The sequence below is a fragment of the Xenopus laevis genome, chromosome 8S, assembly GCF_017654675.1.
Source record: "Xenopus laevis strain J_2021 chromosome 8S, Xenopus_laevis_v10.1, whole genome shotgun sequence".
Taxonomy (NCBI): domain Eukaryota; kingdom Metazoa; phylum Chordata; class Amphibia; order Anura; family Pipidae; genus Xenopus; species Xenopus laevis.
Window position 1 is genome coordinate 72,010,326 of NC_054386.1, and position 26,905 is coordinate 72,037,230.

The following is a 26,905-nucleotide window of genomic DNA, read 5'->3' on the forward strand; positions in this document are numbered from 1 at the left end:
AGTTAAGCAGAGTGAGGATAGGCTTCTCGAAAGAAGTAATTTTTAAAAGATTTCTTGAAAGCAGAAAGGTTGGGAGAAAGTCTGACAGACCGTGGGAGAGAGTTCCAGAGGAGGGGTGCAGCCCTTGCAAAGTCTTGAATGCAAGCATGTGAGGAGGAAATGAGAGAAGAGTTGAGTAGCAGGTCAGTAGAGGAGCGTAGTAAGCAGTTGGGTGAGTATACAGAGATGTGTTCAGAGATGTAGGGTGGGGCAGAGTTATTAAGTGCTTTGAATGTCAGGGTCATTAATTTGAATTTAATTCTGAGAGGTAGTGGAAGCCAGTGCAGGGATTGACAGAATGTCGTGGCAGAAGAGGAACGGTTGCTGAGGTGTATGAGCCTCGCAACAGTGTTCATTATGGACTGGAAAGGTGACAGTCTCTGGAAGGGAAGGCCAATTAAAAGAGAGTTACAGTAGTCTTGACGTGATATGACGAGAGAGCGAATAAGAATTTTGGCAGCATCTTGGGTGATAAATGATCGTATTTTGGATATGTTCCTTAGGTGGAAGTGACATGATTTAATAAGTGACTGGATATGAGGAGTGAATGACAGGGCAGAATCTATTATAACCCCAAGGATAGGACAGGGCTATGTCACGAAGGCCAAGCGAATGGAGGGACTGGAGGAGGAGAGGGTGATCTACAGTGTCAAATGCAGCTGACAGATCAAACAGTATTAGTAGTGAGAAATGATTGTTGGCTTTAGCGGTTAAGAGCTCATTAGTTAGTCGGGTCAGGGCAGTTTCAGTGGAGTGTTGTGGCTTAAAACCAGATTGAAGGGGGTCCAGCAGGTTATTGTCAGAGAGGAATGAGGTTAGTCTGTTGTAGACTAGGCGCTCAAGTAGTTTAGAGATGAAAGGTAGTAGAGAGATAGGTCGGAGGTGGTCAAGATTGGAGGGATCAAGAGAGGGTTTTTTCAGAATAGGGGTGACAAGAGCATGTTTTAGTTGAAAAGGAAACAGTCCAGTTGAGAGCGAGAGATTAAATAGGATTGGATTAGACAAGGATTGGTATTGCGGAGAAGTTTTGAGGGAATTGGATCAAGCGGGCAGGTGCTAAGGTGAGAAGAGGCCAAAAGCTTTGAGACTTCCTCATCAGTGACAGGGGTGAAGGAGCACAGGAGAGACTGGGGAGTGTAGAGGGAGGGTGATGGAAGTCTAGGGGGGTTGAGTAGTATAATGTCCCTTCTGATAGTGTCGATTTTGTATTTGAAGTGCTCAGCAATATCTTGAGCAGAGACAGATGTGCATGTTGGGGGTGGAGAAGGGGAAAGGAGAGAGTTAAAGGTGGAGAAAAGTTGTGCTGGTTTTTTAGAAAGAGAGTTAATGAGTGAACTAAAGTATGCTTGTTTGGCTTGGAAGAGGCTGGTGTTATAGGACCGAAAGCTCCAAAAGTCTGATTCTGAGTGGGATTTGCGCCAGCGACGCTCAAGTGCATGTGAATGTCTTTGGAGCGCTTTTGTATGAGCAGTATGCCAAGGTTGAAGTGGTTTGGGTCTAGCACGTTTAGTTTCTGTAGGAGTAAGCTCATTGAGGGCAGTGGTGAGAGTACTATAGTAGACAGAGGTAGCCACATTAGGACAAGAGATGGCTGAAATATTGTGTGAAGAGAGTCAAAGGAAGAAGAGAGATGTGACACATCTACAGCTTGCAAGTCACGGTAAGTACGTGTTTGGGGAATAGCAGAGCGTGAGGAGGGAGTTAGTGAGAGTTGAAATGTGAGCATATTGTGATCAGAGAGGGGAAATGGTGAGTTAGTAAAATTGGTGGTTGAACAGAGTATTACCATTGGAGTGAGAGGGGGAGTCTGAGCACAAAGATAGGCCTAGGGAGGAGGTTAGTGATAGAAGTTTTGTTAATGTTATTAACGGGTATATTAAAGTCACCTAATATGATGGATGGGATGTTAGATGAAAGAAAGTAAGGAAGCCAGGCAGCAAAGTTGTCCAGAAATTGTGCAGTTGGTCCTGGTGGTCGATATATAACAGCAATGCAGAGTGAAACAGGAGAAAAGAGAGTAATGCAGTGAGCCTCAAATGAGGAGAATGATAGGGAAGGAACAGGTGGAAGAACTTTAAAATTACAGCGGGGAGAGAGAAGCAAACCTACCCCACCTTTAGGTCTGTTACCAGGTCTGGGAGTATGAGTAATGTAAGCCCCCATAGGACAGGGCAGCAGGTGAGGCAGTGTCGGTAGGAGAAAACCAGGTTTCAGAAGTGCGAGTAGGTTAAAGGAATTTGCAATGAAATGGTCGTGTATAGCGGTGAGTTTGTTGCAAACAGATCTGGCATTACAGAGAGCACAGGAAAGATTAACTGGGTTTTTGGGTATAGGAGTAAGAGTTCTGTACTGTTGCACCGAGAGAAGGAGCTTGTGGTCGTGATATAACTGGGATGGGGTAAGGGCCAGGGTTTGGGGAAATGTCCCCAGCTGCCAGCAATAGTAAGGAAAGATAGACTAAGTGAGAGCAGTATTTGTAAGTTCTTAGTTTGTATGAAAAGAGGAGTTTCCTGGAACAGCTAAACAGAGCACTTTATAAACATCATGTGTGGACCGAAAATTTGAATTTACCATTTGAACCTTAATAAATCTGCACTCTAACTTTAGCTTTAATATTATTAATTACTCACAACAATTTGTTAGCACGGAGGCAAATTTACAACATGCAGAGATTTTGTTTTTGATTTTAATCAAGGCAAGTGTATAGCTGGGGTGCGTGATTGGCGTCTCAGCACATTGAATGTAGTCGCTACACTGCCATGTTCTCAAAACAGATGCAGCAAGCCTGAAGCCTATTTTCTTTCCTGTTACATTAGTGTTTAATTAAAGAAAACAAGTAGTTGCAGGCATTTACTTTCTGTGAAACGTAATGAAGATTTATTTTGGGAGTGACCTTCACATATTAGCTGAAGCAGTAATCAGCAAAATTAATAGAATAATCAAATTATACACAAACTCATAAATCATCATGAGTAGCGCTGTCAGGAGTTCAGCTATTAATGGACCCTATTGTTTTGCAGCTGTATTAAAAATTACAACTGCTGATTCTGCCTTTGATAGAAACCGAAATGGCATTTAAAGGCTACGCAGGATGGGCCTACCAGGCCAAACATTTTCACAACTGTTAATTTAGCTGTAATATGATGTGAAGTCACCAGGGCAAAGTTGAAGTGGAGTACAGTCTAGTTCTGTCTTTCAGTAAAATTCTCTTCATTGTTGGTGACAGCCGCAAGTTAATTAGAGTGCCGAATATCAGTTTAACCGTCTGTCGTTTGGGGTTAATGGCATCAAAGTCTACTTGGTACTTCGGTCAAATTAAGCTGAATAGTCTATTGTGCCGATGGGGGATTGTGGGATTTACCTGACTCCATCACATCATGAATACTGTATGTTAGCCTAATACTTTATTGTCAGGACCTCTGCAGTGAATGTTCCCATAGATGAGCTTTCCTGTGAAGCTTTAAGTACTGCTGAGTATGTCTTCTGTCAATGATTTGATAGCAATCTTTTGTTCTGTATGTTTGCATGCTGTGTTACACCTCAGTGCTGTCAACATAACATTGTAAGATTCCGTTTTTTCATCAGACAAAAGCCTTTCGCTGCTTTACAGCAGTCTACAATCACTGTTACAGTTTTGTTCTCTTACACACTTGTGTCTTTAAAAGAAAGGGGCTTAAGGGAATGTTTATTTTAAAGTCAACTTATTGTTTACTGTGCAGCTTTCCAGTTTGTAATTGAAACTGTTTTCCAGTTACCCATGTCCCACTTACCTTGTAAGGCTTGTGACACACGGGCAGATTCGGGGAGATCTAGTCGCCTGGCGACTAATCTCCTCTTCTTCTGGGCATCAATCTCCCGAACTGCGTGCCTTCCCGTCCGCTATAATGAAAAGTTACCTGCGCTAAAGCACCCGCAGCACTTCGTTTTCCGAAGTTGCCTCACAAGGAAACTTTGGGCGACTTCGGGAAACGAAGCGCCGCGTGTGCTTTAGCCCAGGCGACTTTTCATTATAGCGGACGGGAAGACATGCAAAGGCAGTTCGGGAGATTGTCGCCCAGAATTAAAGTGATAAAGAATTAAAGTGATAAAAATAAAATAAATTATTTATCTTCAAGTTGTTGATGTAGAATCATAATTAAGAAACAACAAATTTAAAAAAAAGTTTTACATGTTTCCAGCATGTGTAGGTTTAAATGATACAAAAACTTGATTTCAATATCCTCCCAACGTAATCCATGTGTTTATTGTAAGGTTTGTGCCCTGTAGGGTGTTACGTTATTTACTTTTGCTTTAAAGGGGTTGTTCACCTTTAAATTAACTTTAGTATGATGAGAGTAAACATCATTTCATTTTTTTATTATTTGTGGCTTTTGAGTTATTTAGTTGTTTATTCAGCTGCTATCCAGTTTGCAGTCTGCATGCTAGGGTCTAAACTACCACAACAACCATGCATTCATTTGAATAAGAGACTGGAATATAAATAGGAGACATGAATAGAAAGATGAGTACTAAAAAGTAGCAATAACAAAACATGTATAGCCTTATAGAGCATTTGTTTTTTAGATGGGGTCAATGGCTCCCATTTGAAAGCTGGAAAGAGCCAGAAGAAGAAGGCTAATAACTTAAAAACCAAAAAATGAAACTGACCTTTCTATAACATACTAAAAGGTAACTTAAAGGTTAACCACCGCTTTAAAGGAAAAGTAAACCTTTAAAACAAGTGAATGTGAAATTGATGAGAGCGCTATTGACCAGGTTGACCAGGAGGTGGTGCTGTTGTGGCAAAATGCATTTGTATTAACAGTGCATGTTTTCCTTAATATTTTGTATACTTTAAAAAAGTATGTAAATGGCAAAAGTGCTTAGAATAGCACACTCAACAATTTGCATTCACTTATTTTAAAGGATTACTTTCAAAGCAAACATTTTGGTTCCTGAGAGCTGTCACAGACATTTACCTTCTGCATATACAGGTATGGTTTTCAGAAACCTGTTGTCCGAAGTGGATCTTTGTGTTACAGTGGGGATAATTTTCAATTGCAAGGCTCAAATATAGATATAGTATTGTGTCCATTAAAGTTCCATGCACAAAATGCACTTGCAGTTACTAATGCTTAGATATACTAGCACAAGGTAGTTCGTACCCTGTCACCTGCCTTAACCATGCAGCAGGTACAGGGCTTGTTGTAAGTTTTATCTGTAGGCATTCATTGTTCCTGCATTTGACTAGAACAGAGGTCCCCAACCCTTTTTACCAATAAGCCACAAATGTAAAAGAGTTGGGGAGCAACACAAGCATGAAAAAAAGCTCCTGTGGGTGCCAAGTATGGACTGTGATTGGCTGTTTGTTAGCCCCTATGTGGACTGCCTGTCTAAAGGAGGCTCTGTTTGGCATGTTGTTTTTAAGCAACCAAAACTTGCCCCCAAGCCAGGAATTCAAAATGAAGCACCTGCTTTGAGGCAACATCCAAGGGGCTGGCGAGCAACCTGTTGCTCCCGAACCACTGGTTGGGGATTACTGGTCTAGCTCAATTATATGCCATGTAAATATATAGTGAATAAAGTACCCTCTCTTGTAAATTATAAGGATATTATTACCAAGTTACCAAGGAGTTTCATGACCATAGAAAAACACAAGCCCGAGGTTCTTATCTTAGGTCTTGGTTTGGGCAGCAAATGCATTTAACTTGGTTCTTATACAGTAGATAGTATAAAAACAAGATAAAAGCATTCACATGGGGCATAAGTACAGATGAAACAAATAAGTTTGCCTGATATTTTTTTGAAATTTTTGATAATTTTCGGCGGAATGGTCCGACCAAATCCACACCGATTTTTTCCCCTTATTTATCAATCCATTTTTCAGAACATTTCCTGTGAAGGAAAAAACTCTATAAAATCATGAAAAGATTTGGATCATACAATTTTTTTGGATTTTTCCCGAAAACCACAAAATCTTCAGATTATTGCACGAAACCCAGAACAGATCAGGATATCTTTGGGACTTCTTCCATTGACTTCTACATAAACTCGCCAGGTCTGAGTTGGAGTAATTTTTTATTCTGACTTTTAATACCTTCTGGGTTGAATAAACGCTGAAAAAAAACTACATTTTTTTTCCACTAAAAATTTGGATTTTACAGTAAAAATTTTAAATAAAATTTTTAGATTTTTGTGATTCTGACTTTAATAAATAACCCCTAAGTGGGCGAGAACTGTACAAGTGTTATAAAGAGATGTTTGTATTTGACAAAGCTGTGTAAAATAAATTGAAAATGAAATTATTTTCCCGCATTTAGTTTTTTGCGCATTTCACACAAATTGTTTAGTGCATTTTCATTTTACTATATAAACAAGGATAGATTTTATAGATCAACATTTTTTACAGTATATATATAGGGTGGAATCTGCAGCTGTACTACAGTTCCCAGTATTCTGGCATATAATGATTTCTAAAACAGACTGGAGTTGTTGCCTATCACATGGGCCACCAAGATGAAAAAAAAATACTGCTGATGGAGAAATAAATAGTTTATTTTATTTGCAGTATTTCCTTGAATGGGGACGGGGAAGCAGTTCTGAGTAGTGCTATCTGGTCATTAAGTTGCAAGTTTCCAGCAGCATATATGAAATATACCATGAAAAATGTTGTTTTGATTTCATGTTTGAGAATCACAATGACCGTACCATCCAAACATAATTTGTAGTTCTGCGTTAGTGATCACTCAGGTCAAGATTTCTTTTATGCAAGCTGCAATGAAATGCTGTAATATTTTCCCTTTCTTTTTGCAGGATGTGTGCTGTATTCGGAGGAGTCTATTGTCTTCACCATTCGCTGGAGTGCCTAGTAGTAGATGAAGATTCAAAGCTGTAAGGGCATTGCAAGTAATCTTTCTTTATTTACACTCACAGCTCAGAAGGAAAATCGAGCAAAAAAAAATAAAAAATCATCGAAGACCCTGTTGATATTAATGGCATAGCAACCTTGATTAAAAATAATTTGTGTATTGGTCCTCTAGAATGAAGAAAGTGGGGCCACAGTATAAAAAAGAAATTCATTTCCCAGCAATATCACTCCAGCTCCTGATCACCCAGGCTTGGAAGACAAATCATTTCAGCTGCCGGGGGGCTGGCGATGAGTGATGTTAGTTTTCCTTGTGGCCTTACCCACTCTAATTGATTTTCATCAGATGACAAAGCCCTCTGTTATTGCATTTTTAAAAATGGAACTCACCTAAAGACTCATCAGATTAATCTCTGCTGATAATGCATGTCACTCTATGAGAAAAGACTTTAATGAGTTTTAGTTAGATTGTTGTCATAAACTACACTACCCTTTCATCCCAATACAGTTTCTAGTGATGGCTTGGTTAACCTTTTGGTTGCTGAAGAGGTTACACAAAATGGCTGACCTGATCTGCCTTTTAATAAGGTCAGCGAGACAGCAAAATTCCACATCTCTTTCATGTTTGCAGAACAGACTCATTTATACATTTTAAAGCTCTTTTCATGTCCTCTGAATGCCCATTCTGTTTCTTTGAGTTACAGATAACCGTTGATGGAACAGATAAAAAAGAGTCACCAGTCTTTTTCGTTTCAGATATGTTAAGGTTAAAAAAGTAAGCATGTGGTAGGACCATCAGAGGTGCAATAGCCACTTGGAGGGTCTTGGATAGAATTCCATTGTATGATGTGATTTCTACTTTTGTGAACACAATTTAGTAGTCTTTAGATGTGTACACACATAAAGAAGAATGGTGAACATTCAATGGTATCATAGTTCATCAATTACAAAACAATGATACATGCATTATAAAAAAAAATTGTATGTAGATTATGGCTGCCACTTGTCCCTTTGTAAACCTAGACAGTTTGATCTTTAGTAGGGCTACCCAATTTAGAACTGGATATTTGGTTTCTGAGCTCTGTCATTAACCTTGCCCCTTGATGTCCTCAGACCACCCTGAAACATCACACTGCCCACTAATGTCCTCCTCAATGTCATATGTCTGCACCCTGTCCGGTTTCTCTAACACGGTAATAAGGTGCATGGGCCCAAATATGTTGATTCACTTAAGGCAGCTGTTTGTGTTTTGTTGCTGCATTTTCTACCAGGAAGACAGGATCAAAGCACCAGATATGGATTTGAGCCGTGCTTTGATGCATCACTCTCCTGCTGAAGGATTCCCATTCCTTCCCATTCCCAATAATAGGACCTGCCCAACAGCTAATGTGTCTTGGAAGCCCCGTCTAAATCAATAGATTCTGTGTGCCATAACACAAAAAAACTGATTCATAAGAGCAGGAATCCGCTACTGACTTCCAGTATTTACCTACATGTACCTACCCACACGGGGGAAAGTTATTATTATTTATAGAATTTCTTTTGGCTGTTATTATTTCCTTCCTGCCAACCTTCCATTCACAAGATGATTAATATTGAAACGGAAAAGGAAAGTCTTTAACCACTTGGGGCTACCAAATGTTAGGCACTCCCAAGTGATTGTAGTTACTTACCTGAAACCCCAGGCTGGTGCTCCTATCAGCAGAAAACTGCACCGGGCCGGGGTTCTTCCACTGAACACCACAGAGCGATCCTCTTCCGCCTTCCTCTTTCTTCGTGTTGCTGCGCATGCGCAGTAGAATGAAAAGCCGAACTTTAACTAAAAAATTGGCTATTTCGTTCAACTGCGCATGCGTTTGCCCTGGGAAATTTGAAGATAGAAAAAGCCGGCAGAGGATTGCTCCGTGGTGCTCGCTGGAATAACCCAGGCCGGTGCAGTTTTCTGCTGATAGGAGCACCGGCCCAGGGTTTCAGGTAAGTAAATACATTCACTTGGGGTGCCTAACACTTGGCACCCCCAAGTGGTTAATGACTTTCCTTCTCCTTTAAGAAGCTAACTTCTGCACTTTACTCAGGCTTTGTTGAATTATTAAAGGGGTGGTCACCTTTCAGTTAAGTTTTGGTATGTTATAGAATGGCTAATTTTAAGCAACTTTTCAATAGGTCTTCATTGTTTAATTTTATTTGTTTTTTTTTAACGTTATTTACCATCTTCTTCTGACTCTTTTCAACTTTCAAGGGGTCGCTGAACCCATCTAAAAAACAGATGCTCTATAAGGCTACAAACTTAATGTTATTGCTACTTTTATTACTCGCTTTTTTATTCAATCCCTCTCGTTTCCGCATTCCAGTCTCTTATTCAAATCAATGCATGGTTGCTAGGGTGATTTGGATGCTAGCAACCAGACTGCAGACATTGCAGAGGAGAGAGATGCTGAATAAAAGCAAAATAACTCAAAAACCATAAATAATAAAATATGAAATCAGTTGCAAATTATCAAAGAATATCACTAATTTAAAGGTGAACAACCCCAATAAGTAGGAACTAATTTTACTAGAATTGATAGAATTGATAAGCATCATGTTTCTATAAGTAGGAACTAATTTTACTAGAATTTACTAGAATTGATAAGCATCATGTTTCTATGAAGGAAATCAGAATAGGAATTATGGCGGTTGATGGTAAACTAATCCCAGAGGAAATATACAGATAATTTCATATAACCCCTAATGGAATTAGACGGTTAAGATAGTCAAACAAGGTTTATTAAGCATATACTGTAACTACAGTCTATAACGTTAAAACATCACAGCATGCAAACACATTGCCTGGTTTAGCTGCTGTTTCATCTCCCAAAAAAATACAATTTGTTGCTCATGCAATACCTGACTTTAGATGATACGGTATATGCGGGGATTTACATTTTATTCACTTGTGCATTGCGGACACAAAGCTATTTTACTGAATAAGATCCATCAATACGACACATGATTAAGTTATATTCCATAGCAATGACAGAAGGTTAATGTTTGCAATTTCAACCAGTGTCACCCATATGTGCAAGTAAAAAAAAAAAATCTTGTCATCTACATAATTTCCTAGCAGATACATCTCACAAGCTTCATGTTATCTTGACTTTCTGCACAAGCGCTTATATACATGCTTTCTGCAATGAGTAATTCTCAGGCAAATCATTTGCACGCATTTGTAATTCTTGGAAGAGCAAAGACTGATGAAAAACATAATAGATACAAATAGCCGTGATCGTATCAAATGCTCTGTTCTGCTATTAATCCTTTAAGATGAAATTGCTTGTTTTTATTGCTATGTTTGGGTAATCGTACTAATGTCAAAAGGAAATAAATGTTTAATTGATCACGTGCAGTTAATCCCTGCTGCACAGAGTTTAACCATGGATCTTATGTTTGCTACACACACTAGTACTGGGGCTCATTTATCAACACTGGGCATATTTGTCTGTGGCAGTAATCCATACCAACCAATCAGTGATTGGCTGTTTTTTCAGCCAACTGCAGGTAGAACAATGAATGCATCAATTTGATTGGTTGCCATAGATTACTGCCTATGGGCAAATTTGCCCAGTGTTGATAAATGGCCCCCGCTTGAGACGATCAGCCCTAGACTGAGTTTGTGGAGGATTACTCTGTATAGTAGGTCCCTGCACAATCAGTAAGTAATCCATCATTTCTAGCAGTGATACTCAACCAGTGGCTTGCAAGCAACATGTTGCTCACCAACCCATTGGATGTTGCTCCCAGTGGCCTCAAAGCAGGTGCCTTTTTTTAATTCCTGGCTTGTAGGCAAGGTTTGGTTGCAAAAAAAACAGGTGTACTGCCAATCACAGCCTCCTGTTGGCTGCCAGTCCACATAGGAGCTACCAAATGTAACAGACAAATTTTCTAAAATTACAGTCTAAGGTGATGTTTCAGGAGTCTCTTTCTTAGAGCCAAACAAAAAATGTTCTGTCCAGTGAGCACCAGGTTCTTTTTTTTTTTTTGCGGAGTTTTGTGTATTGGAACTATATATGTTGCTTTTCAGATTTTCACCCATGAACTATCTACAATAAGGGCTGCATTCACTTAGTTAACTGTTTAAAGGACCAGTAACATAAATGTTTCTACATAACGAAAAAAAACACCAAGACACATTTAGCTTTAAATTCGCAAAGTCTTTATTAAGAAATAACTTACCGATACTCCGCTTGCCCTCCTCTTCAGAAAAGGCGACAGGGCGACGTCCATCGTGCGGTGCTCGATTTCTCCTCCCTGCCTTGTATAGGAGATAGCCAGGGAGGAGATATCGAGCGCCGCACGATGGATCGTCGCCCTGACGCCTTTTCTGAAGAGGAGCACAAGCAAAGTATCGGTAAGTTATTTCTTAATAAAGACTTTGCGAATTTAAAGTTAAATGTGTCTGTTTTTTTAAAAAATTGTTACTGGTCCTTTAAGGTTCTAGCACCATAGTGTAAGCCCAAACGATCCTATGAACTCCCAATATTGGGCATTTGTCACCAGCCTCTCTAAAGAGTAGATTTATTTTTATTTGAAATGAAATTCTAACAGTTCACATTTTCTTTAAAATGTTTTTTTTTTTTAAAAATATCCTGCTTTGAAAAATCTGCCAATTCTTTAGTATTGATTAGTTTTGTGTGTAATTATTGAGTGTTAGTGCTTAACTGTTGCACCCTAATGAATAGATGTCACATCCCAAAAATAATGACATTCATATCCGTATTCTATATGAAATTCATCAATCTAAAAGAAGTGTTTAAATATAAAGGAATCTATATTTATGCTCCTGACCATTATTGATAAAACAGCCTATTAAGGGGGTTATTTATGAAAGTTCAAGTGTTTTTTACCTCAAATGAACTCAACTGACCTCAAAACTCGAATGATATCTTATTTAAGAAAAAGCTCGAATGGCAAAAACAAGAATGTGCTAGTTCAAGTCCCGCAACCCGAAAACTCAAATTGATCGAGTTTTCAGCGTGAAAAAAGCTCAAATTAAGTTCTAGATTTGAGTTTTCGGCCAAAACCCTCCGAAAAAAACGTGAAAATCAAGCAGGCTGTTAACCTCTTTAAATGGTTCAAGGGACCTCTGCCATTGACTTCTACAGAAGTTTGACAAGTTTTAGGTGTTGTATTATCAGATTCAAACTATTTCAAGGGTCGGGGTATAATAAATCTCGAATATTCTGTTTTTTTAAGAAAACATGGTTGATTGGAGTTTTTTTTAACCCGAAAATGTGAGTTTTGATCAAAAAATACAACTCGAAAACTGGAATTTTCATGGAAAAAACAACTTGAACCTTAATAAATCTGCCCATAAGTGTATATTGGTTACATTTAACATTGGGAAAGTTCACCTTAAAATTTCCATTTAGTTTCTTTAAAGGAAGCAATCCAAGTAACTTAGATTTGAGTAATAATTACATTTTATTTCATTTTTTAATTCCTGACCTGTCTTTGCACTGAGGCTTTTGCAACATTGTTTAAAAAGTAACAACCAGGGTTTAAGAAATTCTTTCAATAGCAATTGTTTATACAAATGACTGAAAATGTTTAATAAATGTTTATTGGGCAATTATTAGGCAAATTTTAATTTTGAAGTTGAATTGCCCTTTAAAGTGGAGTTCACCCTTAAATTAACATTTAGTTAAATGAAGACGGTTATATTCTGAGACTGTTTGCCTTTTGTCTTTTTTTTTCATTTTGTGGTTTTTTTTAATTTATCTTTTTGAGTGTCTTTTTGGGGGGGGGGGACTTGAAGTCCCTCTCTGTACCAGTATGGAAAGCAGAGGGACTTCAAAGAATCTATCACTTCATAATGGAAAAAGTTGAGCTAGGGTTGGATGACACTGTAGGAGTACTAGTGACGAAAAATCTGACCCGTTTCAAATCAAATTTTTTTTGTTACGCGATGCGGCGCATCAAATTCTTTTTGCCGCACAACAATTTTGGGCGTAGTTTTTTCGCCAAAACTTGACGAAAAATTTTGCTCATCACTGTGTAGGACTTATTTATCAACAATGAGCAAATATGCACCTGGGCAGTATCTCATTGCAACAAATCAGTGATTAGCTTTTTTCCAGCTATGTACAGGTTGAACAATGAAAACTTGCATGGCTTGTATGGGTTACTGACCAGGTACACATTTTCCAAGTGTTGATAACTAAAAGCTCTGAGAACCTAAAATGGTTGGGAAATTATTCATATGATTCAGATACAGAATGGAATGGTTTCCTTTGAATCTTTGTATTCAGGTATGTCTGAAAAAAAACAAAACATTTTTATTTATTTATGGAAGTTCAAACAGTGTTTATATACCATTTCTACAAAAGCCCAACTAAATGAGCCAAAAATGAGGCTATATTTTCTCTTTAAGCAGTAACTGTAATATATTCAGAGTAAAATGTATGGGCATTCAAGGGATAACTATACCCCCAAAATAAATACTTAAGCAACAAATAGTGTACACATCACATTAGGTGGCATATTAAAGAAACTAGAATATATATTTAAGTATATATTGCCCTTTTACATCTTTTCCTTTGAATCCCCATTTTGGGATGGTCTGTGTACTGCCTCAGAGATCACCTGACCAGAAATACTGCAGCTCTTACTGTAGCAGGAAGAAGAATGGAAGCAAAAGACAGAACTTTGCCCATTAATTGGCTCATGTGACCTAACATGTATGGTTTGTTTGGTTTGTTGGCACCGTGAATTGTAGGATCCCATGGGGTGGCCCTTAGTTTTTAAAATGGCAGTTTTCTATTTAGGATTACCCAATGACCCATACTGCTAAAAAAGTATATTATAAAAATGGTTTATTTACATGAAGCAGGGTTTTACATATATTGACCAACATTGTTCAGGGGTATATTTTTCCTCTAAGTTTTAGAAGCTGTTACCCATGGAAGTTCTTAAAATGCTTACACCTTAAACCGTAATAAAAACTTTGGCAGCACTTTTAATCAGAAAGAGCGATAACACTTTCCATTTGATTTTGCCACAGTCACTTTGTAAAACAACCCTCATCAAAAATGTGTCCCTCAAACTTAATTTGAAAATACAATAAATTTATGTTTCCAAACTACTGGAAATTTACATATTTGTGCTGAAATACTGCTCAGAAGCTTTGTCAGTGCAGGCAAGTCCATTTCAAGGATGCTGCCCTTAGTCCATTAGTTTGGATAATGAGGCCTATAAAGTACATTTATAACTCATGGCGCTGTAAGGAGATGGATTCTACTTTTCATCCTTTTATCTAGACACTTTGAAAGAAGGTCAATGGAGGGCTACGTTTGATTCATTGTCCCAACGCAGGATCAGATGACAAAGACCTGTTAGGTGTGTTTTTCTACTCCCTTTAACAAACCTTGCTAATATCCAGTAGCTGCATTTTATTTCTATTTGTCTGGTCTAGCTCTTAAAATGCAAGTATTGGATTCTTACATGTATTAAACCAGGGGACAGAATCATACTATTGGAAAATTGAAGTGAGCAATATTTAGTTGTGTTCAGCATATACAAAGAAAATGTATTGTGTTTGATTTTTTTTTAATGTTATTAATTGAAAAGTTTATAAAGGCCAGTAAAGTAAACAAAGTGAAGATATATTTTATTTTTGTAATGTTTGTATCACTTCACCTGCCACCTATATATAAGCTATTTTTTTACAACAATTTTTTTAAGAAGTGTATTTATCTTTGGGTGAAAGTTAGAATTCAATGAGACGCAGACAGCAACTGGTGGTAAAGAGATCAACATGTCTCTTTAAAGGAGAATTCAACTGTTTTCAAAAAAAAAAAAAAACCCTACCCCCCCACACCATATAGACCCCCCTCCCTCCTGGAGAAATGCCCCTAACTTTATACTTACCCCTTGGCGCAGATTCAGGCATCGGAGTTCCACGCAGCCATCTTCCAGGTATATGTGTCTTCTGGCGCTTCGGCAATTTCCGTCCATTTCGGCACATGCGCAGTTGTCACAAACCGGCAAGTTGCCCTAACTGCAATTACCGAAGACCCAGAAGATGGCTGCGTGGAACTCCTATACCTGAATCTGCGCCAAGGGGTAAGTATAAAGTTAGGGGCATTTCCCTGGGGGGCAGCTATGCTGGGGTGGAGGAGGGAGGGGGGTCTACGTTTAAACTAACATCCCTGATTCCAGAGTGACAGTCAAATAGTGAGGATAAAAAAACAAAGTAATGGCTTATTTGTGCTTTAACATGATAGGGTTTTTTTTTTAATTCAACTTTTTCAGTACTTGACTACTCCACAATAAGTACAACAGGATGGGCTGCTTTTTTGTGATGGAATGCATGAAAGCTCCATCGCAAAGGAACAGAGGACCAAATGCCCGTCTGTACAAAGATACCTATATATATATATATATATATATATATATATATATATATATATATATATATATATATATATATATATATATATATATATATATATATATATATAACAAACAAGGGAAAGTTGTGCTCACCACTATTTTTAAAAACCATTAGGCGGGGGTGCAATGAGGCTGTGACCACAAAATACATATAGTCAAATACAAGAGTCCTCTGCACTCAACCCATTATCAATATATTTAAGACAGCGACATTTTGTGCATACTGCTACTAAAAAATGCCTTACCCTTTAAACAAAACAGGGATTGTTTGTCCATATATTGCAATATATTTAAGCTGGCCAACTACGTCAAAGTCATCCCATATCTGGCCAGTCCTATGCTCAATTTTATCTGATTCATTAAGAATTCTATTGCTTCATTATACATTTTACAAAGGGACTAGGTATTACCTGCAACTTAATTTGCTGCTTTCAAAGTAAACCTCCATACTTGGCTGCCCTTTTATTAGACACCAGTGGGATCACCTGACTATAGCTGGGAAGGGTGGGAGCTACAACATGGAGCTGGTCACTGCTCCTGTATAAACTATAACAAACAAGGGAAAGTTGTGCTCACCACTATTTTTTAAAAACCATTAGGCGGGGGTGCAATGAGGCTGTGACCACAAAATACATATAGTCAAATACAAGAGTCCTCTGCACTCAACCCATTATCAATATATTTAAGACAGCGACATTTTGTGCATACTGCTACTAAAAAATGCCTTACCCTTTAAACAAAACAGGGATTGTTTGTCCATATATTGCAATATATTTAAGCTGGCCAACTACGTCAAAGTCATCCCATATCTGGCCAGTCCTATGCTCAATTTTATCTGATTCATCTGATCCTTTGTAAAATGTATAATGAAGCAATAGAATTCTTAATGAATCAGATGAAAATTAAGCATAGGACTGGCCAGATATGGGATGACTTTGACGTAGTTGGCCAGCTTAAATATATTGCAATATATGGACAAACAATCCCTGTTTTGTTTAAAGGGTAAGGCATTTTTTAGTAGCAGTATGCACAAAATGTCGCTGTCTTAAATATATTGATAATGGGTTGAGTGCAGAGGACTCTTGTATTTGACTATATATATATATATATATATATATACTTCATGTTCAGTGCTGAAATACATCTACACATTTGCCATTTACTGATTTGCTTTGAATATAAAAAAATATCAAAGGGCAGATTCAGATTCATTAATAAAGAAAGAAGGGAAAAGAGTTGATTGGACTTCATTGGAAATTGATGGGCTTATTACAGGGGATTGATCTTAACATTTAATTTATATGGAAATGCAATGTTAAATGACAGCAATATGTCTGTGACACAGCACTCTGTAATGGTTACTTTAGAAATTAGTACTTAAAGGGGTAGTTCACCTTTGAGTTAACTTTTAGCATGATGTCAAAAGTGATATTTGGTGATAATTTGCAATTTTTTTTCATTTATTATTATTTGTGTTTTTTTTAGTTATTTAGCTTGTTATTCAGCAGCTCTCCAGCTTGCAATTCCAGCCACCTGGTCGTTAGGGTCTAACTTACCCTAGCAACCATGCATAAATTTGAATAAGAGACCAGAACATTGCAAATCCAAAATAGTGGATTCGGTGCATCCCTAAAGGAAAAGTAACACCAAAAAATGAAAGTGTTTTAAAGTACTAAAAATATAATGTACTGTTTCCCTGCACTGGTAAAACTGGTGTGTTTCCTTCAGAAACGGTACTATAGTTTATATAAACAAGCTACTGTGTTCCATGGGAGCAGTCATTCAAGGATCAGGTCACATAGCCGATAACAGGTGCATTCTACAGAATGCCATTGTCTTCTAATGCAGCGCTTATCTGTTATCTGCTAAGTAACCCGTGCCTTTTCTTCTTTTTCAGCCTAAATGGCTGCCTCCATGTATAAACTCCATATAAACTTTAGTGGTGTTTCTAAAACAAATGCATAACTTTTACCAATGCAGGACAACAGTCTATTATATTTTAATTACTTTAAAATGCTTTTATTTTTTGGTGTTGTTGTTCCTTTACTAAACTCTGAATGCAAAAATCACAAAAAAATTTGTGATTTTTTTAATAAAATCAGACTTCACAAATTTTTCGGAATTTATTAAACCCCGAGGATGGAAAAGTCCTTATCTGAAAATCCAACATCTCAGACCTGTCGAGGTTGCATATAAGTCAATAGGAGAAGTCCCAATGATTTTTTGATGTGCGCTGGGTTTTTGGCAATACCCCGAAGTTTTCGGAGATTTAGAGCAAAATTCTGAGTTTTCTGGTGAAAAATCTGAAAAAATCGTGAAAAACGGATGAGAAATCAGAAAAAAAACGTGAAAATCAGAATTTTCATGATTCTTTCGGATTTTTTCCCGCAAACAAAATTTTCAGGAAAGTGTATTAATAAATAAGCCCAAAAAACCCGTGCGGAATTGGTCAAAGTTTTTTTCAGAAAATATTGAGATAAATTCGGACTTTGATAAATAACCCCCCTAGTGTAGAGTATCACCCATGGTAAAGTTGTTTTCATTAAAGTTTCAGTTAATTCCTCTTGGTGCATAAATAATATAATAATAAATAATAATGTACTTTCAGTATAGGACCTTTGTTTTCTTACATTTAGGGGCCGATTCATCAATAGTCGAATATCGAGGGTTAATTAACCCTCGATATTCGACTGGGAACTAAAATCGTTCGACTTTGAATATCGAAGTCGAACGATTTTGCGCAAATCCTGCGATCGATCAATCGAAGGATTTTTCGTTCGATCGAACGATTAAATCCTTCGAATCGAACGATTCGAAGGATTTTAATCCAACGATCGAAGGAAAATCCTTCGATCAAAAAATCACAGGCAAGCCTATGGGGACCTTCCCCATAGGCTAACATTGACTTCGGTAGGTTTTATCTACCGAAGTAGGTGGTCGAAGTATTTTTTAAAGAGACAGTAATTCGATCATCGAATGGTCGAATAGTCGAACGATTTTTACTTCGAATCGTTCGAATCGTTCGAATTCGATCGAATTTAACCAATTCGATGGTCGAAGTACCCAAAAAATACTTCGAAATTCGAATTTTTTTACATTCGAATTCTTCACTCGAATTTTGTAAATCTGCCCCTAAGTGAAAGAATTGACTTAAATGTCTAATTTAATACCAACTGCACATTTGTGCATGTGTTTAATGTGCATATTCTTTGCTGTGTTACTGCAGGTGTAAAGCTGTCATTGACCATAGAGGTAAACGAGTAGACTGCAAATACCTGGTTGTGGAGGATAGCTACCTTCCTGAGCAAATCTGTGCAAATGTATCTTACAAGTAAGTCCTGAGGTCAGTGTTTCTGTGAAGTAAAAAGCAATGGATGCTTGCTGAAATGGAAACATTTACGGGTTACTGTAATGATTTGTGGCAAGTTTACAACAGATCTTGCAGTCGCAGTCCATGGCAGCCATTCAGATATTTGTTTTTTAATAGGTGACCAGTACAGCTAATTACTTCTGGTTACTTCGCCTGCTGCAGATGTTGCAGTTGTTTATTCCATTATGCCTTTAGTGCATATTTAAATGGATTGTATTAATATTTTGTTGATTAGTATATGTACAGCACCAGCTTCTGCACACAAAACACTTTTCATACTGTCTTATTACAGAGAAAATGGAACCTGTTTAATAAAATATAGAATTATGTTCTTAAAATTGATTCTATGGGTGATTGCCTTCCGTAATACAAAATACAATTTGGCATAGAAATTAGAAATAACATTGTCCCTCTAATTTTTTTCTTTTCAAGAGCAGTTATGGTTTTTTTTCCATCTCAGAAACTTGTTATTAAGAAGGTTCCAAAATATGGAAACGTCATTTCCCATATTCCCATACTTAATTGGTAATTTTACACTGATATGCTTTTCTTCGTAATAATAAGACAGTATTTTAATTAAGATAGCATGAATCAGATTAATGACAAAACTGATTTGTTTAAAATATTTTGTGTATCTTTAAAGCAAGTTGCTCAACAGAAAAAGCCCATTATTCTAAACATTCAAAACAACACACATATACTTGTATTTGGGATGTGTTATCTGAAATGCTTGGCATGGAGTTATGCTAACTTAGTTATCATCAAATACAAGGTTTATTTATTATGTCCAAAATGCCTAAATTAGAGGTTTATTTCAAATAGGACTCCCGTACCTGCTTATTTATCTTCTATATTTTTCCCTCATTTCTTTTGTTATTTTCCATAAAGAATACCCTTCTCTTTCATTTAAAACTCTTTCTCTTTTCTTCTACAGACAAATCTCACGAGCAGTCCTTATTACAGACTGTTCTATATTGAACTCGGAATCCAACCAAGAGGTAAAATAGTTGCTCAGCTTATCCCAGCAACTGATAGTGATCTTCAGTGATAGTGTTACAATTCATGGTATATAAGTCTTAAAGGAGAAGGAAAGCCACGGAGGCATTTTATTGCCAATAGATTAGCTGCAATAGTGCAAGCTAGAATGCTATATTTTTTCTGTAGAATATTTTACCATACCTGAGTAAACGGCTCTAGAAACTCTCTGTTTGTTTAGTATAGGAGCTGCAGTATTAATGTGGTGTGACATCACTTCCTGCCTGAGTCTCTCCCTGCTCTGGGCTCAGATTACAGAAGGGAGGGGTGGGGGGAGAGGAGCAAACTGAGCATGCTCTTGCCCAGGGCAATGAGGTTTAAGCTGAAGGCAGGAAGTCTGATACAGAAGCCCATGTGTACACAATAGAAGGAAAGAAATGCTGTGTTTCTTTTGACAGGGGACTCAGATCAACATTACTTTGGGGGTTTACTGGTATATTTAGATGGACCTTTCTGATAAGGCTTACTTAGTTTTAACCTTTCCTTCTCCTTTAATGTTGCCATTTAATGTAATGACATGGGGCAATCACAGGTCAAAGCATATTTATCAAAGCTCTGCTTACATTGGGTACTTAGGTTCAACTGGATTTAAATGTATTGAAACTCCTGGAAATACTCATTTGTGATAATTAAGCAAATACCCGTTGGAGGTTGGTAGGCTTTTGTTTCGGGCCGTTTGATAAGCTCTGCTAGATTTATTATAATGCTGTTTACATAAAGGGTGTTATGTTTATTCATTATAGGGTTGCCACATTTTCTATATATGTATCTTTTTTCCATATTAATAACATTGGGATCAACCAACATTTTTAGGTTCTATAATGGTTGATCTTGTGACTATAAATAAAATCTCACCACATACACGGTAACTAAATCCCAAGCAGTACAGTTACCTTGGCAGGCTTAATATTACTTAAATTCATAAACTGAATTCATATTGGTAATGTCAGTTTACCCCTTGGTCATATTTCATAATTAAATGCTACTAGCTGCTGCTCCTGCTTGGGCATGTATTGCAGGGCAGTTTAACAGCTGTCTAATCCAGTTACCTCTTCAGCCACCCTCTTCTTAAACTACATATATTCTACTGTTCTTACTATTAGAGTTGACTGACTAATAATGACATTGTCTCCCTTTAATAATCAAGTTGTGTCTTCTGTACTTCTGTAGTTATATGTTTATTAGAGACATTATTATATTGTACAATAGAAAGTTAAAGGAGAATTCAACCCTTAACTAAAAAAAAACTCTACCCCCCTACTCTACGTTGACCCCCTCCCTACTTACCCCTCTGTGCAGATTCAGGGATTGCAGTTTACGGCAGCCATCTTCCAGATCTTCAAGTCTTCTTCCGGGGCTTCGCCAATTTCAGTCTATTTCGGGAAATTGCTCCAACTGTGCATTCTCTGGTCTCAGTCTCAGATTACCGAAGACCCGGAATGGCTGCCATGAACTGTGATCCCTGAATCTGCACTGAAGGGTAAGTAAAAAGTTAGGGGCATTTCCCAGGGTTAGCAGCTAGGCTGGGGGGAGGAGGGAAGGGGGTTTATGGAGGTGTTTATGTAGGGTAGGGGGGTAGGGTTTTTTTTATTTAAGGGTTGAATTCTCCTTTAAGCTAGCTATACTTTGAGAAGTATAGTTGAAATATTTTGTTATTTTGCCCACACTCTATAGAGCTTTATGTCATACAATTTCTTGTGATTGAAGCTACTTCATGTTTGGTCCTTATGAGGTACATTATGCATAATGGACTGCTGTTAATAAAACAGCCACACTGTATACTGGTAACTTAGTTATCTGCCTTGCAATGGCCAAACATGGAGTAGCTTCATTTTCCTTGTTTAGCTTAAGACATATCATGCCATAGATATTTTTTTGATTAAAGCAAGAGTTAAAAAGTATCTTCAACACAAGCTCATGTATCAATTATGAATAGTGAATATTTGAATTTGAATCAAAAGCTTTCCTGTTTCATAGATGACCCTCTGTTTTTTAACTACTAAAAAAGTGCTTGAACTATTGAAATAATGAATGAATTGAAATAATACATACGCTGTATTGTATGGCTAAAAGTAAATGTGGCTCTTATTAGTCTTATCTAGACACACCCATTGCTGACACAGCTGTGTATAATTAAGCACAGGTCCTTGTAGTTTTTACCAACAAACTTTGGCAATAGTATGGGTTAAACTGAAGAGCTCAGTGACAATTAACATGGCATTGTCATAGGATGCCACATTTCCAAAATATACTTTGTCAAATTTCTGCCTTGTTCAAGCTGCTCCAGTCCAGTGATTGTGAAGTGCAAAGTACAGGAGCAGCAGAAATTGAGTTGCAAAGTGGTAGGCTACATAAACTGAAGCCTGACGCATGTAGTACAATAAAATCACATGTTCTCAGTCAGAACACTCACTGCTGAGTTTGTGTTTCCAGAAGCAGTTTTAACACAAACACTATACCTCTGGACTTAATAATGTGGCTAACAATAGAACAGCCGCAAACAAGTCTAACAGCACAGTGTTACCTTGATCATGTGTGAGATAAAATGGAACACTGACTGAAAGCCAGACTCAGCATCAGTGCCTAACTACAAATGCTCTTGTGGATGAATGGAGGGCAATCCCACAAGCACTGTTCCAATATCTAGTGGAAAGCCTTCACAGAGAGGCTGTTATAGCGTCAGATAGAGGGCGACTTCATAATAATGGCCTTGCTTTCAGAATGAGATTTTGTCAGAAAGAAGTGCAGATCCATTTGGCCATATAGTGTTTTTAAAATAAGTTGTGATTTTTACAGTATGTACCAAAAGTTAGTCCATATACGGGTTAAAGGAATTGTTCAGTATAAAAATAAAAACTGGGTACATAGATAGAAAATGTTTCTAATATAGTCAGTTAGCCAAAAATGTAATGTATAAAGGCTGGAGTGACTGGATGTCTAATATAATAATTAGAACACTACTTATAACTGTTTGCTTTTAGATCTGACCTGCATGCTGAGGATGCAAACTTAATGGACAGTTATGACCCATGTGGCCCCCCTCAAGTCACTGATTGGTTAGTGCCTAATAACCAGGGTAACCAGTCAGTGTAACCCAAGAGAGCTGCAAAGCAGGAAGTAGTGGTCTGGCTATTATGTTAGACATCCAGTCACTCCAGCCTTTATACATTACATATTTGGTAACTAATTATATTGCAATTTTTCTTATTTTGCATAGCCAATCTATTTACCCAGTTTTTATTTTTACACTGACCTGTTCCTTTAAAGAGAGTGATAAAGATTCCTTAAAGAATGTTCACAAGTGTCAGCAGTGAAGCATTCCACAAATTTAGGTAGATATTAATCATTTAATTCCCATCAACACTTATTTATGTTATTATTATATACTCTTATATGTATCCCTGTTTATTTGTTATTATTATATACTCTTATATGTACCCCTGTTTATTTATGTTATTATTATATACTCTTATCTGTACCCCTGTTTATTTATGTTATTATTATATACTCTTATATGCACCCCTGTTTATTTATGTTATTATATATACTCTTATATGCACCCCTGTTTATTTATGTTATTATATACTCTTATCTGTACCCCTGTTTATTTATGTTATTATTATATACTCTTATATGCACCCCTGTTTATTTATGTTATTATTATATACTCTTATATGCACCCCTGTTTGTGTAGGAAATCCTTTACTAATATGTACCCATGTTTATCTTATAGATTTCTGTTTTGACATTCCCACCATCAGACAAAGGACAAAATGCTGTCTACTTAACTGAACTCTGCTCATCAACAATGACTTGCATGAAAAACACATGTAAGAACTACTTCTAAACCCTCCTAGATTGTATACAATATGTGAAAATTTGAAAACATCTAAAATACAGAATGTCTAGCTAGACTGAGTAAAATAATATAGATTTTGGTTGCTGTTTGTAAATCAAGATGCAGTACAAAAACTGCCACAGCCTTCAACTCAGGTTGTTAGTGCCATATGCAGGGATGACACAAGTAAAAGTAACATAATCGTTTTGGTAGAAAATGTGGATAGTTTTATTCTGATCAGCTCTTCCAATATGTTTGGAATACTAAACTGCAGTGCCACATGTGCTAAGTAATGATGTTCATTTTAGCAGTCCCATTTTGTTGTTCTGCTGCCCTCTAATTCTGGTTGGAAACAAATGAGTCTAGCATTGTATGTTACAAAGTGAAAATTCGATTAAAAAATAAAGCATAAAAAGAATAGTAAGTTGGTGGGGAGTTTATTAAAGGACCAGTAACATAAATTTATTTATTTTTTTTTAAAAAAAAGTGTTTCTACTTAACGGAAAAAAAACACCAAGGCAGTTTTAACTTTCAATTCGCAGAGTCTTTATTAAGAAATTACTTACTGATTCTCTGCTTGCGCTCCTCTTCAGAAACGGCTACGATCCATGGTGCAGTGATCGATTTCTCCTCCCTGGCTATCTCCTATAGAAGGCAGGGAGGAGAAATCGAGCGTCGCACGATGGATTGTCGTCTCTGACAATCTAAATAATTATGTTACTGGTCTTTTAAGTACTGCCATTCTGCTGTAGTTGACTGGGAATAATGAGAATGGTAAGGTCTGTGTAGGCAGACGATCGAGAATTCCTGCAATGAAGCAATTGAACTGAGAACAATAATTTGCAACTGGTTTTCATTTTTTTATTATTGAAAGTTTTTGAGTTATTTAGCTTTTTATTCAGCAGCTTTTCAATTTGCATCTTAACCAATATGGTAACTAGGGTCCAAATTATGCTAGCAACTATGCATAATAAGAGGCTGGAATATGAATAAGAGAGGGACTGAAAAGAAGGATCAGTAATAAAAAGTAACAATAACAATACATGTGTAGCCTTACAGAGCATTTGTTTTTGAGAAGGGAGTCCGTGACTCCCATTTGAAAGCTGCAAAGAGTCAGAAGAAAAAGGCAAATAACTATAAAAAATAAATAAAGAAAACCAATTGAAAAGTTGCTTAGAATTAGCCATTCTATAACATAATAAAAGTTACCTTAAAAGTGAACCACCGCTTTAAGGACCAGATCACATATTGCATGTGCATATCATCCTAAACATGCACCTTGGGATCAGCCTTTTATGTAAAGCAGTACTGTGTTTGTGACTCTTTTTTCATACATTCCTATTATACTGTTTTTGAATGAACTTTGGTCTGTCTATGTTGATTTACTCTGCATGCTTGGGAGTTGGCTTCCCCTGTACTTCTCACAATTATTGAAGAATGTTGCACTTTATGTACAGGTGCTAGGCTTAAGGCAGCCCCCTGAGCTTCAGCAATTTATTTTCAGTGAATGCTTAGAACAGTCAACACTAAGGTCTTACCCTTTTTGAAAAGAAAAAAAAACACTGCATAAGTTACAATTATGGTTACAGGTATCTGCAAATATTATTGTTTCATATATTTAGACTTTATTCCTACTAAAATCGTAAACCCTGAGCCGCTGCCATACAACAGAGCACATTTGTCCGCAAGTGAAGTGAGCAACATGCAATTTCAAGTGCAGTCACCAAATCGGTTTCTCTTGCGCCAGAAATGTTCAAATGTTTAGCAACATTTCTGGTGTTTGATGTGGGAGTGACGTGAGCACTCCTATCAGCAGAAAACTCCACTGGCCCGGGCTTCTTCCATTGACGACCACAGAGCTATCAATCCTCTTCCTGCTTCTTCTTTTTTTCTCACAGCTGTGCATACGCAGTAGAGTGAATAGCCGACTTTAGCAGAAAAACTGGCTATTCCATTCTGCTGCATATGCGTCTGCAGTGAAGATGCAAAGAAGACAAACACTCCGTGATGCTCGCTGGGGTCGGTGCCGGTTTCTGCTGAAAGGGGCACCGGCCAGGGGTGTCGGTTAAGTAAATACAACCACTTGGGGTGCCTAACTTTTGGCACCCTCAAGGATAAATGGATTTCCTTCTCCTTTAAATGGGGAAGAAGGCAAAAACATCCATAATATTCTTCACAATTCCGTTTATGAGTTAATTTTTCATACAGAAAACACAATGTGGGAGGATTGTTTGATAAACTTAATTCTACATTTATTTTAAACTCTTTCATCTGTACAGTTCCAGAGAAGATTTGTAGAGGTATGAGATCCCTTATCTGTAATGCTTGGGGTTTTATGCATAAGAGATCACCATAATCTAAGACCAGCTTCTCAATAGCAGCAATGATCCAGGACTTCAAACATGTCACAGGGGTCACCATCTTGGAAAGTGTCTGCGACACTCACATGTTCAGTGGGCTCTGAGCAGCTGTTGAGAAGCTAAGCTATGGGGTTGCAAGTTATCAAGCAGAAAATGAAGTTGGCCTGTAATATAAGCTGATGCTACAAGGCTAATTATAAAATGCTGATGCTAATTGCACTGGTTATTGTGCTGCCATGTAGAAATTATCTGTATTAATTACTGATCAGCCTTATATTGTGACATTTCTATTCTATGTGTACTGTATATTGTGAGTGGGTCTTTAAATTCAGTAAGTGACATCAGCACTGAGCATGTGCAGTGAATCAGCAGAAAAGAAGATGGGGAGCTACTGGGGCATCTTTGGCTGCAGATCTTCACTGCTAAAGGGCTGGTACAGAAGCCCAAAACATAATGTGCAACTTTAGTTCTCCTTTAAGTAAGCCAGGCATACAATTCACAGCATTTTATTTATCATTGATCTTTCTTTGGGCTGCCGTACAACTTGGGGGCTAGTTTTGAATAAAATGGTTCTAAAACCATAATCTCAGAAAACAAAGGGGTCTTATTTTCATCTCAACTATTACATGAAAGGCAGGATGTCTGTAAGTGATTTTCAGGAGCCTTTAATTATTGCTCCCAGTTTCCCACTTCTCTGTTTTTTATTACATTGCCTCTAAAGCTTTACACTTTAAATTCATTACAAATGAAATCATAAGCCAAACAAGAAAAAAAAACTCAAATAGTGTTGTTTCCTACGAAGTATAGTCATGAGCCGGTTACGTCCCTTTATAGATCTGACATTGAGCGTTGCATTAGATGTTGCATGCTATCAGCAATCAAATAAAGTTTTCTGTAATCCTTAGACTGGATTGCTCCAAGGCCACAATCTTTCTGAGTAACTCTGCAATTTGCCCAAACAGGACAATGCAGAAAAGTGATTGTTGTTC

General features: G+C 37.4%; 1 protein-coding gene across 1 annotated transcript in view; it reads left to right on the forward strand.

Moving 5' to 3' along the window:
* The window catches only part of chm.S (choroideremia (Rab escort protein 1) S homeolog), an 88,388-nt gene that overhangs the window by 43,469 nt on the left and 18,014 nt on the right, over positions 1-26,905 (forward strand). The window contains exons 9-12 of the mRNA XM_018233059.2: positions 6,832-6,909; positions 18,540-18,644; positions 19,618-19,681; positions 23,452-23,548. Coding sequence (XP_018088548.1) covers positions 6,832-6,909; positions 18,540-18,644; positions 19,618-19,681; positions 23,452-23,548 — 344 coding nt within the window. The remainder of the gene's footprint in view (positions 1-6,831; positions 6,910-18,539; positions 18,645-19,617; positions 19,682-23,451; positions 23,549-26,905) is intronic.